Genomic DNA, 19,723 nt, shown 5'->3' with positions numbered 1-19,723 from the left:
TTGAATTCAAAGTTTTTAACATTCAATATAAATGTCTAACAGTATATGTACATTTGTATATAAAACTTACCAAACATTTTCTGCATCTGTGTAATAAACCCAGTACCATCAAACTGTATATCATCATCCTCTCTGGAAAAATTTAAACAATCATTATTAAGAAATTACAAACGAAAGTGAACCAAAGCCTGGTGAATCTGTAGTACGATAATTAAGAAATAATTCATGGAAGCCATATATTGTTGGAAATTTACACATGGCCCAGGCCAGGCCATGTGTAAATTTCCAACAATATATGGCTTCCATGAATTATTTCGATTCTAATAGGACAAATACGGTCATTAACAAGAATGTGTCCACAGTACACGGATGCCCCACTCGCACTATCATTTTCTATGTTTAAAGGACTGTGAAATTGGAATAAATTCTCTAATTTGGCATTAAAATTAGAATGATCTTATCAAAGGGAACATGTATACTAAGTTTCAAGTTGATTGGACTTCTACTTTATCAAAAACTACCTTGACCAAAAACTTTAACCTGAAATTTGCACTATCATTTTCTATGTTCAGTGAACCGTAAAATTGGGGTCAAAACTCTAATTTGGCATTTAAATTAGAAAGATCATATCATAGGGCACATGTATACTAAGTTTCAAGTTGATTGGACTTCAACTTCATCAAAAACTACCTTGACCAAAAACTTTAACCTGAAGCCAAAAACTTTAACCTGAAATTTGCACTATCATTTTCTATGTTCAGTGAACCGTAAAATTGGGGTCAAAACTCTAATTTGGCATTTAAATTAGAAAGATCATATCATAGGGCACATGTATACTAAGTTTCAAGTTGATTGGACTTCAACTTCATCAAAAACTACCTTGACCAAAAACTTTAACCTGAAGCGGGACAGACGGACGGACGGACGGACGGACGAACGAACGGACGCACAGACCAGAAAACATAATGCCCCTCTACTATCGTAGGTGGGGCATAAAAAACTGAAGCGAGGGTGGGTATGCTGTGTGTGTGGCTGTTCTTTTTTACTCCCTGCTAGATAAAGCTCAAATATCTTTATAAATATGTAGCTTGCATAGGTAAGTTCATGAATAACTGCCAGAAAAAAACTTTTTAATTCTTTAAATTCTCAAACCCAACATTTGCCATTTTTAATTTACATATTTTTCTCGTAAGCTTCCATTAAATCCAAAGTTGACATTTTGTAACTAAGGAGCTGCCATGTTGACTTGCTGAAACGAGTAAATATGCGAATAATGCAATAGAATAGAAAATAAAACAAAACCTACCTTAAAAATCAGTTTTAATACAATATCATACGAATTCCGATGGTGCACGCAACAGAAAACTTTCAACTTTAGCAGTTTCATTTGTATGACGTCATGTTTTGAAATGACTTAAATGCGCCAAAAAGATTAATAGACTTTTGCGGAATTTTATTTAATTTTTATTTTGTTGATTTCTCCGAGCTCTTGTGCATTACTTCTTTTTATTATGCATACGAATAAGAAAAAAGTTATTTTGTATTTTTTTAATTGCCCTTTTTAAAACAATAAAATCGGCAGAGGGTCTGCAAATAGGTTCCAATACATGTAGATTTATGTGGGGAGTATATTGTAACAGCCATTATTATCTATATCTCTGAGTCTGCGCGAAGTATATCAAGAATTTTATCACAGTGTTGTTTACAAAGCTAAAGAAGCACGTCATATTAGAATTATTATTAATAAACATTTTTTTCATTTGAAACCTTTACAATTTAACTCATAAATAACAATAAATTGAACAAAAAAAGTTATTCTGTCAATAAAATGTAAGTCTGTTATCTGCTTATCTAATGATATTTACACTGTGTGTGTGATCTTCTTAAAAGCTGTAGTAACATTGTGATTCACTGTGAATTATTCGGGCAAGTATGGTTGCTTTTTTCATGACAAAGAAAAGTAAAATCAAAGTAAGACACGTTGACATCATACTTGAAATTTTATGCATTGATTTCAAGAATAATTACACATTCCAGAGAGTTAAAGCTCAGCTAACAATTACAAAAGAGTAAAATTCATTATCATATACTAATACTAAATAACATATAAATTTTACCGTATGATAATAGCATTAAATTGACATAAATTCCATATTTTTCGAATTGGTGCTTAGCGGGCTGATATGAAAAGTTTATCACATGCTTCGATTGTTATCACATGCCTTTCCGTAACGTTATCACATGGCATTCCGGTAATACTCGGCCAATTCCGGAAAATACACCTCAATGCTACGTTTTCAGTGAAAAACAATACAAAGTAGTGTACAAAACAATTATTTGAATACTGGAAAGTATATTGTTTAAAATAATAAAAAAAATAAAAATAAAAAAAAACAAAAAAACAAACAAATTATTTAATAAATGCATTTTTTAAGTTTTTCTTAAACATAATTTAGAAAGTTTCCTTAAAAGTTGACTTTTCCAAACAATGATCATTAGGTATATTGATGAATTATTTTTTGCCGATTCGTCCATATTAAAATGTTTGTTTTCTCTCTCTCTGTTGAGGCATATGATAGAAAGATTTCATATTGAATGTATCAAATTTTGGGCCCGACTTTTTAACTCTTTAAAACTTCGGGAACCACATAAAAGAATCAATATGTGAATCTGTTATTTTTCTCTACTGTTGAAGCATATGATAAAAAGATCATAACATGTCATTTTTCATATCGCATGTATTATCAGCCCTCGGTCAATATCAGCCCTCGAGCTGTGCGGCTCTTGGGCTGATATTGAACCTAGGGCTGATAATACATGCGATATGAAAAATGCCATGTAATATTCTGATAATATCCCTCATAATTGAAGAGACTTACAGATTATTCAATGATTGTTTGATTGGTGTTTAATATGACTATCACCACAGTGGTAGTCTGTGGTGATAGTCTGGTAGTCAATTTTATTTGATGGAGAAACCAAAGGGCCTGGAGAGAATCATCAACCTTCCAGAAAGTAAAAATGACAATCCTAGTCATTTAAGACAAAGGTCAAGTGCAACTGCCACATACATGATTCGAAATCACAACCTCAGTGATGAAATGCTAGTTATACAGTAGTTGGACTTCTTAGGCCACTCAGCCACCAAGACCCAAATCAGATTATTTAATAAGTACGTCTAATCTATACTATTAAACAAGAAGACCTCATTTTGTGTGTTGCTTCTCTTCTTTCCACAATTAATTAATCATCATGCCTTTGTGTTCTATAGGTACCATGCATAGTCTCATTTATCATCCATTCTTATGATTATTCAGTTTGGGTTATTTTGGGAGAAAAACGAATAAAAAGATGTCTGGATATTGTTTCCATCATTGGACGGAATTTTAAGTCAGAATAGACTTCCGATTACCCATTTTATTTTTGCGGTTGTATATTGGTATGACGTTGGCGTCATCGTCGTCCGAAGACACATTGGTTTTCGCACTATAACTTTAGTTTAAGTAAATAGAAATCTATGAAATTTTAACACAAGGTTTATGACCACAAAAGGAAGGTTGGGATTGTTTTTGGGAGTTTTGGTCTCAACAGTTTAGGAATTAGGGGCCAAAAAAGGGTCCAACAAGCATTTTTCTTGGTTTTCGCACAATAACTTTAGTATAATTCCCAAGAGAAAATGAAAACAGGATCCCAATGAAATTCCGGTGAAATTGTCGAGATAAGCCGGATAAGCATCTGGAGTCGGGATCCCATTCGGGATAAATATCTGAAACTGGGATCCCATTCGGGATAACTGTCTGAAGCCGGGATTCCAGTCTAGATGAAACAGGATAAAATATGTAAGTGTTTGGTTTGTCTCTGATAACATCAAGTACATGTTATTGGTCTTAATTTTCGCGAATAAAATGGCAGGGCGTCCGAGAAATGTCAACGGGTGTTTTGCCAGACAAGCTTGGGCGTTTCTGATGTTCCCCAAGTTCACATAAGTGTGTTTCTATTAGTTGTCGTTCGGCATCAATGATAAGATAATGATCGACATCGTAAAACGTTGGTTTCTCAACGTATGTAAAATGTTTAAAAAAATCATGACTGCTTTTTTTTCAATTGTACTGAACAGTTCGACCCTAGAAAATACTGTCCTAAATAATGCGGCCACTAACTTATCTGCATGCACCCTGTGCCGATTAATAAAGTATTTTTTTCTTATATTTAGTAAAAACTAGCCAGCAATTAATATTTTTATGCGATACCCTTAATTTATTTATAATACCTTTACGGAGACGGATCAACTTCTGGCCAATATAATATGGGGCGAGATCGTCACTTCGACGTTAGTGTACTGGTAAAAACGTCATCAAAATCTGATTACGCTGATCAATGGAGGACCAAGATGAATTCGATGCAGATGTTTTCAGATAAGTGCATTAATAATTTAACTTAACATGTGTACATGTGTATATAATGATTATAAAATAATTTATTGAGGAACTATGATTTTTATTTGAGCAAATCAACATCAGAAAGTATGAAAGCATGAACTGAAAATATATTTATTTTTAACATATACAATGAATAAACTTGTTGTCACATAACAGGCATAACTGGTAGGTATGTAAAAATTTAATTCAGTTGTGTGTATGTTTATTTGGTGAAAATAATAAGTCGCAAGTTATTTATCTTCAGGGGATAAAAAAGGGGGAGGGTAATTAATTAGCAAAAAAAATTAAAATAGCCTTACAAGACGTCATAATTATTTGGACTAGCTTCCAATCTACTGTATAAACATGCAATAATATTTCTATTGAATTTGTTGCTTCAAAACGTATTGAACAAATGATTCTTTATGGATTTGTTTGATACTTTTTGGGGATTTAATGATATTTTTAAATGGAGCTGCAAACAGATTGCATACAGATATTCCAGTTACCTTAATTTACTCGGCAAAACTAGTTGGAAGTACAGAGACAGCAAATTAATTTACAGAAAGGAGAACTTGACATGTAATATGATGTATCCTTTTGCATAAATAACCCAGGAATCCTAGTGGCAGTGCAATTTGAATGGGATTTATTTATGGGATCCCGCTTTTTTTTCCCGGGAATCCCAGTATATTCCAATCAAAATCCCAGTATATTTCCACTTGGATTTACATCGGGATCCCACTTCTTTTATGGGAATCCCGTAATTTTATCCCAGTACATTTACATCGGGATCCCGCTTCCTTTGCAGGAATCCCGAAATTTTATCCCAGTGGGATCCCAATTGAAATCCCACAATATCCCAGTGGGATCCCAGTATATTTCCACCGGGATTTACATCGGGATTCCCGCTTTTTTTTGCGTGATTCCCGAAATTTTATCCCGGTGGAATTAGGTGCGATCCCAATTGGAATCCCATCAAAATTCCAGCCAGGATTCCAGTGGAATTCCAGATTTATTTTCTCTTGGGTAAGTAAATGGAAATTTATGAAATTTAAACACAAGGTTTATGAACACAAAAGGAAGGTGGGGATTGATTTTGGGAGTTATGGTCCCAACAGTTTAGGAATTAGGGGCCAAAAAGTGGCCCAAATAAGCATTTTTCTTGGTTTTCGCACCATAACTTTAGAATAAGTAAATAGAAATCTATGAAATTTAAACACAAGGTTTATGACCACAAAAGGAAGGTTGGGATTGTTTTTGGGAGTTTTGTTCCCAAAAGTTTAGGAATTAGGGGCCAAAAAAGGGCCCAAATAAGCATTTTTCTTGGTTTTTGCACAATAACTTTAGTGTAAATAAATAGAAATCTATGAAATTTAAACACAAGGTTTATGAACACAAAAGGAAGGTGGGGATTGATCTTGGGAGTTATGGTCCCAACAGTTTAGGAATTAGGGGCCAAAAAGTGGCCCAAATAAGCATTTTTGGTTTCCACACCATAACTTTAGGAATTAGGGGCCCAAAGGGTCCAAAATTAAACTTTGTTTGATTTCATCAAAAATTGAATAATTGGGGTTCTTTGATATGCCGAATCTAACTGTGTATGTAGATTCTTAATTTTTGGTCCCGTTTTCAAATTGGTTTACATTAAGGTCCAAAGGGTACAAAATTAAACTTAGTTTGATTTTAACAAAAATGGAATTCTTGGGGTTCTTTGATATGCTGAATCTAAACATGTACTTAGATTTTTTATTATGGGCCCAGTTTTCAAGTTGGTCCAAATCGGGGTCCAAAATTAAACTTTCTTTGATATATGCTGAATCTAACCATGTATTTAGATTTTTGATATTGGACCATAATAGATTAATGTCTAATTTAAAATTTTTAAGTTTTTAAGTATAAGTTCTTAGACCACATTCATTCTGTGTCAGAAACCTATGTTGTGTCAACTATTTAATCACAATCCAAATTCAGAGCTGTATCAAGCTTGAATGTTATGTCCATACTTGCCCCAACTGTTCAGGGTTCGAACTCTGTGGTCGTATAAAGCTGCACCCTGCGGAGCATCTGGTTCCTGTATACTTTGATCATACAGGAATAAGTGTGTTTGCTATCTGCTATCATTTTCAAGTTTACTATCCAAGAAGGTCACAGAGTTTATTAAATAGAGAGGGTCTATATAATATATCAATGACCGCCGTTGATCGATATTAATAAACTGAGAATTGATAGTAAAAAGAAAATACACTTTATTTATAGTAATGAATGTTCATAATATACAGATAAACGCTAACATTATTGAAATTGATAGAAAACCAAAAAATGGAATTTTGAAAAAAAAGGAGGAGCCGGGCTAGAAAAACAGTTTCCTGTCCCAAAGTACCTATCACTATTGAAACCTTTTCTGAAATTCTCCAGTCTTAAAATCTTTTACAAAAATTCATCGGGTCACTATAAGCAGACATATAATACAATATTATAAGTATCATATGTCTCTGTTATAAGTATATTAAATAGAGAGGATCTATATGATTATATATCAATGACTGACCACCGTGGATTGAATAGTAAACTGAGAATTGATAGAAAAAAAGCAAACACACTTTATTTATAGTAATGAATGTTCTTAATTTACTAAATGTATGTTTCTATTGAAATTAATAGAAAACAAAAAAATTGGAAAAAAGGAGGAGGGGTAGAAAAACAATTATCCTGTCCTGAAGAACCTATGACTTTTGATACTTTCAACCACGTTCTGAATGCCCGTGATTTCGCGGGTGTGTTCTAGTATCTTTTATCAATGAACTAACATCATGAATTATTTGTCAAAAATGTTTGATAATTTGTTTAACATATATAACACAATGGTTGATTAAACCAGGGATAATCCTAAACTATAGAATGATATATATGAAAATATAATCAGCATTTACCCTGGAATTTACAGTATACATGTGAGAAAAGGATCTATATTTACCCTGGGAATTCCGCTCCATCAACACCAGATACTTTGTTGACAAATGATTTCATTCCATCACCCATTTTATTTAAATCTGAAATATCTCCAGTTTTAGCCATGTTACTTGGGTCTAGACCAGATGATTTGAACATTAATTTATCAAGCTCTTCTGGACTTATCTGTAACCAGTTATCATCTGAAAAATGAATCGAAAATAATATAAATACTAAAAAAAATGTTAAACAACTATGTTTACATCTAGTTATATATATAGATATAAGTAGATGATGTATAAGTGCCAATGAGACAACTCTCCATCCAAGTAAAATTTTATAAAAGTAAACCCTTATAGTTTCAGGTACGGCCTGCAACACGGAGACTTGGCTCACACCGAATAGCAAGCCATAAAGGTCCATAAAGGTCCACAGAGCCTTGGTTCACACCTAACAGCAAGCTTAATAGGTCCATGTTTGCAGCTATAAGAAACCTCATTCTGGAAGATATTTAGTAGAGTGTTTACAATGACATTCTCAATAATATTCTCAAGCTTCAAACAATTCTAGTTTGGATTAAGAGAAGTGGTCAATACAAGACATACCCACTTTATATCACAAAATTATGTAAGAAAGATTCTAATATTCTATGTGGAAGATTCTACAATTTCTTCTGTGACCATTTTCACAAAAAATCTTCAGATTAAAATTGATTGCTGTTCTACTGACTTGTTCATGACTCACACGTGTTTTGCTAGGTAGTTTTGTTTTGTGTAAAGAGTCTCTGAATGTCAAAATTTACAACCCAATAAAATATGAAAGAACATGAGCACTGTTCAAAACAGGCATAATACTGTAAATTCACAGAAATTTATGAGCACATCTTTTATTGCAAATCTTTGACCACTGGCAAAAGTTTGAAATCAATTTAATACAATACATTAATTCTTTGAAGTAAAACCAGTTTTTATTTATATTGCACATCTGATGTAGTCACAATTTGTGCTTTAATAAAAACAGTGCAACAGTTTCTGAATTTTAAGTACCAATCTCATACCTTACAGACTGACATGTAAAATGGAATGTCAAATAACACTACAAGATACCTTTAAATCTAAGATCAAGTTATGTTTAAATAAAAAATTCAAAAAACAAACAGCAGTTTTATTTGCTATACGAATGAATAGTCATAAATATGAGTCAGCACACATTTCAATTGTCATATATCTAATAATATAATTTGTGATTTAAGAATCCCAATATAACATTTGATAGATTAATTATGTCATTGTGTGTATAGTTTATCAATAGTATTATCTGAGTATTTGTTACTGGTTTAAAAAATTACATGAACAACAGACCATTTGCACATGTGTGTTTTAATGGTTTTTATATACAATTATGTTGGGACTGTTGATGTACTTATAAAGTGATTATTTTGATTAAATTTTACCCTTCTAACTAATGATTGAAAAACTTATAAAAAATCTAGTAAGAGAGAAACCCAATTTTATCTCATGACATAATTTTAAAATATTGATTTAAAAATGAACCATATAGAACTGATAACCTTGCCATATGAAACTTTCAGCTATTAAAAACAAGTAACATGTGCATCAAAATTAGCAGAATTCATTTAGACTATTTCAGTTGATCTGTAAGAAAAAATCCTGTAAACTATAAACTAAATAACTTGCTATACAGTATATGACTCTTGGCCACTTTGTTATTTGGAAAAAAACTGTCATTCATAAATGGATGAGTAGAGTACTCTAATGTCCCTCTCCCCTTTAGAATATGATTTTGTAGTTTATATATATATATTTTAACAATAAATTCTTGTAGTATGTAAAACAAAATCTGCATGTTATAATAAATCAGATCATTAAAAAGAAAACAGCTTTGCCTATAATCATTTATATGCAAATTTCTTATCACAATTTAACATAAAGTACATATCTATTTTATGGTGTTTTCAGAGTAAATATTGACATTAAATTTGTAAGTAACTCCCATGCAAAGTTTAATCAAAAAAAGAAAAATTTATGGATCTTTTCATCAAACAAAAAAGCATATACTAACAACACACCTTCTGCTGTTGAATAATATCAATGGTATGCATATGTCACTTAGTACAATATAATTTTAATGTTATAACAGAAAATTTCTATATCATGAATTCGTAATTTCTAATTCATTACGACTCTTAAGTTTTCTATAGTTTTTATACTGTTTTATCGCCACCTACTTAATAATATATAAACATTATTTACCAACCTCTTTTAAAGAACTATACAAAATCATCCACTTACATCAGAATATTATGACTATAAATATTTTTTGTAAGAATCAATAAAATTAACGTACCGTGAATTGTACATATATAGAAAGCCAACAGATGCAAACATGAAGAGAAACTATCCTCAAATTTCCATTAAATATGAATCAACTGAAGTTACCTTGCATTTAGTCATTTACCTTTCATTGGAAAACTGCAAACAAAACTTCATTACAAAAAGCTGCTGGAAACTTAACCTAGTTTTTAATAATAACATTTTCCTTTGAACATGTAATTCTATAAAATGAAGTTTGTCCTTAAAACGTAATAATCAGTAACAGCCTAAGGATATGTATTGATTTTATACCTTGAATTAATAACAGACTAATAAAGTTTCTGTTCACTTCATTACATCTTCTTTGTAAATTAACTCTTCACTTTCATTGTTCTATATTTGGAACATTAGCAATTGTGGGTCATATGAAATTTGATTGTTATGCTATTTGTTTAGATTATATGTTTCAATTAATATGTCATTTTCATTTTAATATCAAGACGTTTTCCTTAATTTTGTTTCCTAACATTCTTATTCTTCAGATATTTTTAATGACACTATTTAATTTAATAACATTATATTACGTAACCAATTGTTACTTGAACTGCTGCCACATTAATTATGTCCAAATAAGTAACATAAGGAAATGTTAATGGAACCAAAGTATATAGTTATATATGGGAATATCTGATTCTCTTGACCACAACAATTAATCGCGGTAATTTGATCTATCAAATGATTACACAATATAGATAGAAGACCTAGAGATACTTCAAATATGTTTTCAATTAGAAACAAGAGGCTCTTAAGTGTCGCTCACCTTGGTCTATGTGCATACATGTATTAAACAAAGGACACAAATGGATTCATGACAAAATTGTGTTTTGATGATGGTGATGTGTTTGTAGATATTACTTTACCGAACATTCTTGCTACTTACAATTTTCTCTATCTATAATAAACTTGGCCCTTTAGTTACACAGAGGAAAATATTTTGTAAAAATTTACAATTTTTTTATAAAATTAAAGAAAATTGTTAAAAATTGACTATAAAGGGCAATAACTCTTTGAAGGGGGTCAACTGACCATTTAGGTCATGTTGACTTATTTGTAGCATTTTTATGCAAAAATGCTGGAGGCTAGCAATGTAAAAAGTAAAAATAAATTGAATTCGATAGAATATGTAATGTGTGCAACTGTGATTCTGTTGAAGATGAATATCATTTTACTTTGGAATGTATTGGATACAAAGATATTCGTATGAAGTATATCAAACCTTATTATTGGAGAAATCCGTCAGTATTTAAACTTGTACAATTGTTATCTGTTCGTAATATAAAAGAACTTAATAATTTTGGAAAGTATTTATGTATTGCCGAAAAAATTCATAATCATTGAATGTGTATATCATACTTTGACTAAGATTGTTAAATAATGTTAATTAATATCATGCTCCTACATTTGTTTTTAATTGTATTAATTGCATATCAATGAATTACCTTATTGTAATATTTGTTGCTAATTATATTTAATGTAATATTTATTGTACTTGATACCTATAAGCAGTATTGCTTTTGGAATAAAGAACATATATACTTTGCTGAGCATTATTGCTGTTGACAGTTTATCTCTATCTATACTAATATTCAAGATAATAACCAAAAACAGCAAAATTTCTTATGGGGCAGCAACCCAACAACCCATTGTCCAATTCATCTGAAAATTTCAGAGCAGATAAATATTGACTAGATAAACAATTTAACCCCTTTCAGATTTGCTCTAAATGCTTTGGTTTCAGAGTTATAAGCCAAAATCTACATTTTACCCCTATGTTCTATTTTTAGCCATGGCGGCCATCTTGGTTGGTTTGCCGGGTCACCGGACACATTTTTTTAACTAGATACTCCAATGATGATTGTGGCTAAGTTTGGTAAAATTTGGCCCAGTAGTTTCAGAGGAGAAGATTTTTGTAAAAGACTACAAAATTTACAAAAAATTGGTAAAAAATTACTATAAAGGGCAATAACTCCTTAAGAGGTCAACTGACCATTTTTATCATTTTGAATTATTTGTAGATCTTACTTTGCTGAACATTATTGTTGTTTACAGTTTATCTCTATCTATAATAAATAGTATTCAAGATAATAACCAAAAACGGCACAATTTCCTTAAAATTACCAATTCAGGGGCAGCAACCCAACAACTGGTTGTCCGATTCATCTGAAAATTTCAGATAGATCTTTGACCTGATGAACAATTTTAACCAATGTCAGATTTGCTCTAAATGCTTTGGTTTCAGAGTTATAAGCCAAAATCTACATTTTACCCATATGTTCTATTTTTAGCCTTTTTAGCCCTTCGGCCCAGGTGAGCTAAAAATAGACTGGATACTTAGTCCTAAATTATAAATAAATTACTTTCTCCTACATTTTTATCATTACCATATTTAGTTGATTAAAAGGAGGTATGGGTTATATATCAATGAGACAGAAACCCAACGACAGTCAAGGTCAAAATAATGTATTCAAAATAAATATGTTTTTATCTATGCATACAATCAACACATTTGTGAGATAATCACAAGAGATAACCAAAGATCAGTCATTATGCTAAATTAAACAAAACTGGTATATATACACATCTTATCTGTCTAAGGGAAACAACTCAAAAGAAATATTTGTTTTGTGTTCTTTTTAAGCTTTTCAGTACTGTAAATTCAGAAATTATTACGAGGTTTTTATTATTGTGAATGTAAACGCAATAATTTAAACTCGCATTTTGAAATATTGAGATTTCTAACAATGTTATTTTCCAGATATATTCAAAAGGCATAAATCATTCAAAAACAAGTTGGTTCACATTCTTCCAAAATCTTGCTATCTTGTATGAGACTGCTTACAATGCAATGTTCAAGATTATTATATTTCAAAAGAACACAACTGTTAAAAGTTAACGGTATTGGCAAACAGGAACCATATGTCTGACAGTGCACACACATACAACTCATAACTGTCAGTCAATCTGACAGAAGTAATAGAATGAAATTCAAAACAGTGTGGCTGTGGCCATTGATTGACACATTAAATTCATCCATTGACTGGGACAATTTAGGTGAACGTTTGTATGTAACGACCACTGCTCACTATGTACTTTTTAAAGACACTTAAACTATGGGGTCACCAAAGGTTCTCAACACCTTAATAAAGTAATTCGAAAAATTAATCAGAAATAACACGATGTTTTGAATTATATCAATTATATAAATCAAAACATAAAGGTTATTCCTGATTAATTTTTCGAATTATTTTATAATTAAAGGCGTTAAGAAACCTTTGATGACCCCACAGTTTTAATGTCTATCGTAGGTACGTCGTGAACAGTGGTCGTTACAGACAAACGTTCACGTAAATTGTCCCAGTCAATGGATGAATTTAATGTGTCAATCAATGGCCACAGCCACACTGTTTTGAATTTCATTCTACCAGAAAAATGCAAAAAATAATTAATTGGTAGGAAATAGACAAAATAAAACTGAAATAAACAAACCATCAGGAGGTTTGAGATCTGTCTCAGCGTCTCTCAGTTGTTCTATATCTACTGTTATCTTATCTAAGATATCTAATACTTCTTCTCCTTGGCAGCTGGTATCGTCACTTCTGTTGATATAAAAACAGAAAATTGAAGAACTAATATACATAACAAGAGGTTGTGAGTTCAAGCACAGCTTATGGCAAGATTTTTTTTACTCACATCTTAACTGACTGTTGATAATGTTTACTATGTGATTATAAATGGAACTCTAGTCCTCAAAAATATTACCTGTCTCCAAGGATTTGTATAGAATCCTTGTCACTATACAAATCATTGCTGTCTCTTACTAATCCTAAATACTAGAGCTGTATATTTTTTTCAATAATGATATAAAAAGCGTAGGCCAGCAGAATTTTGTTGGAAAAAAATAATAGTTATTCAAAATTATTAAAAAAAATTATTATCAAAAAAGTCCAAAATAAAAATTAATTACCTATTTGTCAACTCTATCTGTTCCGAGAAGAATTGTCTGGCCTTTTCTAACAACTGTTTATATAATATAGATCCCTCTAACTCATTCTAAAAAGTAAAATTTATAACAGCATAAGGTGATTGACAATATATTTCGGTTTAAATAATGACTGATTTGAAATAACTGTAACAATACTGTGTTCCTAACATGTAGTACAAAGTCCAATATATCATAATCAAATGAAAGGTTATTTTAACAATCAACATCCACTTTAATTCTTTCTAAAAATTACATAATAATGTTATCACAGAACTAAAATGTACATGTTCAAATTAGAAGATGAACATTTTATTACATTTGTTTAAACCTCTGAAATTGAACCTCTAGAATACCACATAATCATGTTACAAAAACATCCGTTCTGATAAAATACAATTTGTTTTTGTCATCAGTGCATGCAACAGGAGGATGTTTATGGGAGATTGTAATTATTTCTTTCCAGTTTTAATATAACTATCTCTCTATCTCAACATTCTTCAGATACAGTGATTTCCATTCCTTATCAATCAAAGTTATCATGCCCAACATTTTAAAAACAAAAACAAAAATATTTCATTCTTCAAACACTATATTATTTCCGTATTAATAAACTTTATATCATATTCTTTTAATATTAAATCGATCTCATTGCACTCAGTGCCTCTTACCTTAATTGTATCCTACATTGCTCATATTATCAATTTATTATTTGTGTATTACTTATTGTGTATTTCACTAATGTTTATATAATCATTTTATTATGATGTTTTTTGTATCTTGCCGGACAAGGGCCCATGATTGGTTTAATAAAATAATGTCTAATGTCTAATGTCTATACTTATCAATCACAGTTACCATGGTTATGATGACAATCAAACAGAGATAAACAAAGGATTTAGTTGATCTAGCAATCAAAAATACCTCCATCTTTGCTTTTTAAAATATCTGAAGACTTCAAAAGGATTTGTTTAATTGGTACATCCAGAAACAATTTTATTTGTTAAGGTAACCAATGGGGCATAACTCTTTGTTAAATTTCAACCAGATGCTCCGCAGGGCGTAGCTTTATACGACCGCAGAGGTTGAACCCTGAACGGTTGGGGCAAGTATGGACACAACATTAAAGCTGGATTCAGCTCTAAATTTGGATTGTGATTAAATAAATGACACAGCATAGGTTTCTGACACAGAATGAATGTGTTCTAATGAACTTAAAATTTTTGTTTTCTCTTAGAGCAATTCACTATGCTGTTGAATATTAATCCTCTCAAAAAAATGTTTGAAGAAATTTTCTTTTTTATTTATGAAATTTCAAATGAGAAAAATTGAACCCAATTTTTTTAATCACATCCCCCTTTCCCTTATTCCAAAACTAATCTCAATTAAAATTTCTAATGGAGTTTGCAACAATAACTACTCATTTAAATACATCATAAAATATTAAGATGTAAAAAAACTGCTTGTTATCACTGAATGGTAAAGATTATTTTAATTTATCAGTTGGTAGTAAAAAGTGAATATACATTGTATATTGTATATAACAAAGATTTAAGTTGATTCTGGACAAAGAAAGATAACTCCAATTAAAAAAAAATCTTGCTATTGCACAATATTTTGCAATTAGATATTTCTTGCTTACTATTCTGGACAAAGAAAGATAACTCTAATTAAAAAAAAATTTGCTATTTCACAATATTGTGCAATTAGATATTTCTTGCCATTGCGCAATACTGTGCAATTGAAAAGACTTGCTATTGCACAATACTTAATATAATAATTTTAGATCCTGATTTGGACCAACTTGAAAACTGGGCCCATAATAAAAAATCTAAGTACATTTTTGGATTCAGCATATCAAAGAACCCCAAGATTTCAATTTTTGTTAAAATCAGACTAAGTTTAATTTTGGACCCTTTGGACTTTAGTGTAGACCAATTTGAAAACAGGACCAAAAATGAAGAATCTACATACACAGTTAGATTTGGTATATCAAAGAACCCCATTTATTCAATTTTTGATGAAATCAAGCAAACTTTAATTTTGGACCCCGATTTGGACCAACTTGAAAACTGGGCCAATAATCAAGAATCTAAGTACATTTTTAGATTCAGCATATCAAAGAACCTAACTGATTCATTTTTTGTCAAAATCAAACTAAGTTTAATTTTGGACCCTTTGGACCTTAATGTAGACCAATTTGAAAACGGGACCAAAAGTTAAGAATCTACATACACAGTCATGACAGTTAGATTCGGCATATCAAAGAACCCCAATTATTCAATTTTGATGAAATCAAACAAAGTTTAATTTTGGACCCTTTGGGCCCCTTATTCTGTTGGGACCAAAACTCCCAAAATCAATACCAACCTTCCTTTTATGGTCATAAACCTTGTGTTTAAATTTCATAGATTTCTATTTACTTATACTAACGTTATGGTGCGAAAACCAAGAAAAATGCTTATTTGGGTCCCTTTTTGGCCCCTAATTCCTAAACTGTTGGGACCTAAACTCCCAAAATCAATACCAACCTTCCTTTTGTAGTCATTAACATTGTGTTTAAATTTCATTGATTTCTATTTACTTAAACTAAAGTTATTGTGCGAAAACCAAGAATAATGCTTATTTGGGCCCTTTTTTGGCCCCTAATTCCTAAACTGTTGAAACCAAAACTCCCAAAATCAATCCCAACCGTTCTTTTGTGGTCATAAACCTTGTGTCAAAATTTCATAGATTTCTATTAACTTAAACTAAAGTTATAGTGCGAAAACCAAGAAAATGCTTATTTGGGCCCTTTTTTGCCCCTAATTCCTAAAATGTTGGGACAAAAATCCCAAAATCAATACCAACCTTCCTTTTGTGGTCAGAAACCTTGTGTTAAAATTTCATAGATTTCCATTCACTTTTACTAAAGTTAGAGTGCGAAAACTAAAAGTATTCGGACGACGACGACGCAGACGACGACGCCAACGTGATAGCAATATACGACGAAAAATTTTTCAAATTTTGCGGTCGTATAAAAATCAGAAGAAAAAAAATCAAATCAAAATTTCAAAACAGTACTTTAATCATCATCAGTAGAATAATAGTACGACTGATGAAAAAAACTGATGTATATGTCTCTTATCCCATTTGAGGTTAAAAAATATCTAAGTCTTGTAAGGAAGACCATGTGCCATCTCCAACAATATCAAAGTGGAAAGGGATTAATATAACTTGTTTCCCAATCCACTATAGTATAAATAAATATGTTTAAACTAAACAACATCAGCCGAAATGTGAACTTCATGCTGATGTGGCAAGACCCAATACAAAATTATCTTGTCTTATGCTCAGATGACACCAAAATTCAAAAATACTACAAATCAAGTTAAACTCCCAAACTACTACCAAATCAATCTCACAAGATTTCATCATTACTATTTACAAATGATACAACCTTGATTTAAATTGATTTTTACATTTTTCTAGTTAAGTAAACAGATATGTTTCAGAAAACAGGAAGCATGTGTCTGGCAGATCTGAAAGGCACATTAGATATTAAAAGTTATTACTGTCAAGCTGCTCACCAGATAGAAATTCATTCTGTTCAGTAGTATACTAGAGAAATATGTGACAAAAATGTCAAGTTAATGCAACATATTGAACAATTTAAAGGACTAAGTTTTTCTTTAAATCAAATATTTTTTCTGATTTTGTGTCAATTTTTTCTTCAAATATCATAACAATATCTACAGAAACGGGTACCTCTTCATGACCCCTGAATAAACATATTTTACCCGTCTTTATAAAATCTAATTAAGCATTGTCAGATAATGATAGATTTATTCACTTTAACTACCAACATTATTGGTCAATAATAGCTTGATGAGAAAAAAATTACCAATTTATTACATATTTGGTATTGATTAAATAGACAATCAACTGATGAAATGTCAAATTCAAGGTTAAAATTAATTACTTTTTTCATTTGATTAAGTGTTTAATTTTCTGTATTATTTTTATCTAAAACTTTGAAGGTTGTAATCAATAAAACAATAACATTGTTATCAATCAAAATAAGTAACAGGATGACTATGCTACAGGTACATTTCTCACCTGTGTCGTATAGATTGATTGAACTTTTGGTGTTTAATGCCACTTTAAACACCTTTGGGTATTTCATGACAGTCAGTTTTTACAGAAGGGGCTGTTTTTTCTTAAAAACATGTGTGTAATATTTGCCTGGAATCAATGCCCTTTTAGCATTTTCTGGATCTTACTGTTTTTTTTCAATGATTTTTGTCCTTACTATTTGTCATCGTAAAACCAGAATTTACTCCATAATGACGCCTTTTGACACCTGTGTAGTGCCTCAGTTGAAATGTTTTCACTACCAAAAATTGGTATCAGACTTAATAAAATTTATATCTAAAATAAAGAGGATATTCATGCGAATATCTTACTGGACTTTCATTGATGAAGTATTTGTTTTAGCAATGCATTAATACTTTAAACCTGATGATTTTTTTGTATTGAAAAAATCCTATGCGAATCATGTTTTAAAAAAATATTTCCATGGAGTAAAGGGTGAAATGTCTCCTACCTATCACCCAATAAACGACAAAGATATCAGACAATTGACAGTAAACCTTTAACGCTGCAATCACCCCTATTGTATTGTAAAAATGTAAGTTGTATTTGATGATAATACATAACATATATAAAGGTTGAGAGTGAACATGGAAGTGGCCTCTTTCATTTTTGACAAAAACCATCTGAAAAGTGATATATTATGACAAATTTGATAGATTTTTTATAATTGAGCTTGAATTTTAGCTTCTCTAATGACTTAATCAGTTAAAATCTTTCACATAAACTTATTGAATTGACTGAAGTATACAATAAGTGTTTAATCAAAGAGCTGAAAGCTCTGAGGAAAAATGACGCCACTGCCTCTAATATTGGGATATTTTTTATGCAAGTCTTGATTTTCACATACCGTAATAAGTTGAACATTGCAACATGTCTCGTAAGCATATAATTGATATTCGTATATGAGTGTGTGAAGTGAAGATGACAACTGACTGTTTTTTTTTTAATACAAATGAATAGGTCAAGAGTCAAGACTACCTAAATGATCTACAGTATCCAATGACTGCTGGCATGTTTTTTTGTACAAATAAATAGGTCAATAAAATTGAGAATGGAAATGGGGAATGTGCCAAAGAGACAACAACCCGACCATAGAAAATCAAAGCGCTGTAAGCGCTGAAGGCAGTTAACCAAAAACCAAGGCAACCGTAATTATGAAAACTGTGGCAATGTTGCCTCAACATTAAACATTCATATATAGTACATTCATGTTTATCTAATGATTTATTTATTAAGGCAAATAATTTATATGTTATCAAGGTTTCAAAAGCAATGCATATATCAATGTATATTTTTTATGGTGTGTCTGCAGTGGTACAAGTTCCCAATGATTGCAGTTGTTCTATTTGGTAGTTAACCTTGGTTTTATTTGACTGCTAGAAGTTCAATTTGACTTAGTATGAACATGTAAAAGTATGAATGGACTGGTTTCCCTGGAAAGAAAACTGAGTTTGTGTTCTATAGTACAAAAGTTATGAGACACGAATCAGACAAATGTTCACTACAACAGGGATCAAAGATGAGGTCTGACTGACTTGCCCATAGTAAATGTAAATGATTTGTTATTTTGTCCCATACATATGAATATATATAATTTAGGGGTGGGGATCTCAACGGTTTTCAAGTTCTCAAACAGGTAGGGGTAGGTAGAGGATTTAGGGGGCAGGGGGCCCGGCCCCCCTTTTAGTGAAAAAATTTGGTTGCTTATATAGGGAATCCCTGAAGCGTGACTGGAGCGGGCCCCTCTTAGATCAGTCAGTGGGCCCCACTTATGAAAATTTCTGGATCCGCCACTGGGGGTAGGGTGACCCTAGGGACTTCCCCTACATTTCATTTTATTTGTTATA

The 19,723-nt window shown here is 31.3% G+C and overlaps 1 protein-coding gene across 1 annotated transcript in view; it reads right to left on the bottom strand.

Moving 5' to 3' along the window:
* LOC139488224 (protein ecdysoneless homolog) overlaps positions 1–19,723 on the bottom strand; it is a 48,415-nt gene that overhangs the window by 1,542 nt on the left and 27,150 nt on the right. The window contains exons 9-12 of the mRNA XM_071273703.1: positions 13,728–13,813; positions 13,250–13,359; positions 7,396–7,573; positions 71–132 (exon numbers count right to left, since the gene is read on the bottom strand). Coding sequence (XP_071129804.1) covers positions 71–132; positions 7,396–7,573; positions 13,250–13,359; positions 13,728–13,813 — 436 coding nt within the window. The remainder of the gene's footprint in view (positions 1–70; positions 133–7,395; positions 7,574–13,249; positions 13,360–13,727; positions 13,814–19,723) is intronic.

This window comes from Mytilus edulis, chromosome 9 (assembly GCF_963676685.1).
Source record: "Mytilus edulis chromosome 9, xbMytEdul2.2, whole genome shotgun sequence".
Lineage (NCBI taxonomy): Eukaryota > Metazoa > Mollusca > Bivalvia > Mytilida > Mytilidae > Mytilus > Mytilus edulis.
This window is presented reverse-complemented; position numbering and strand designations above follow the sequence as displayed.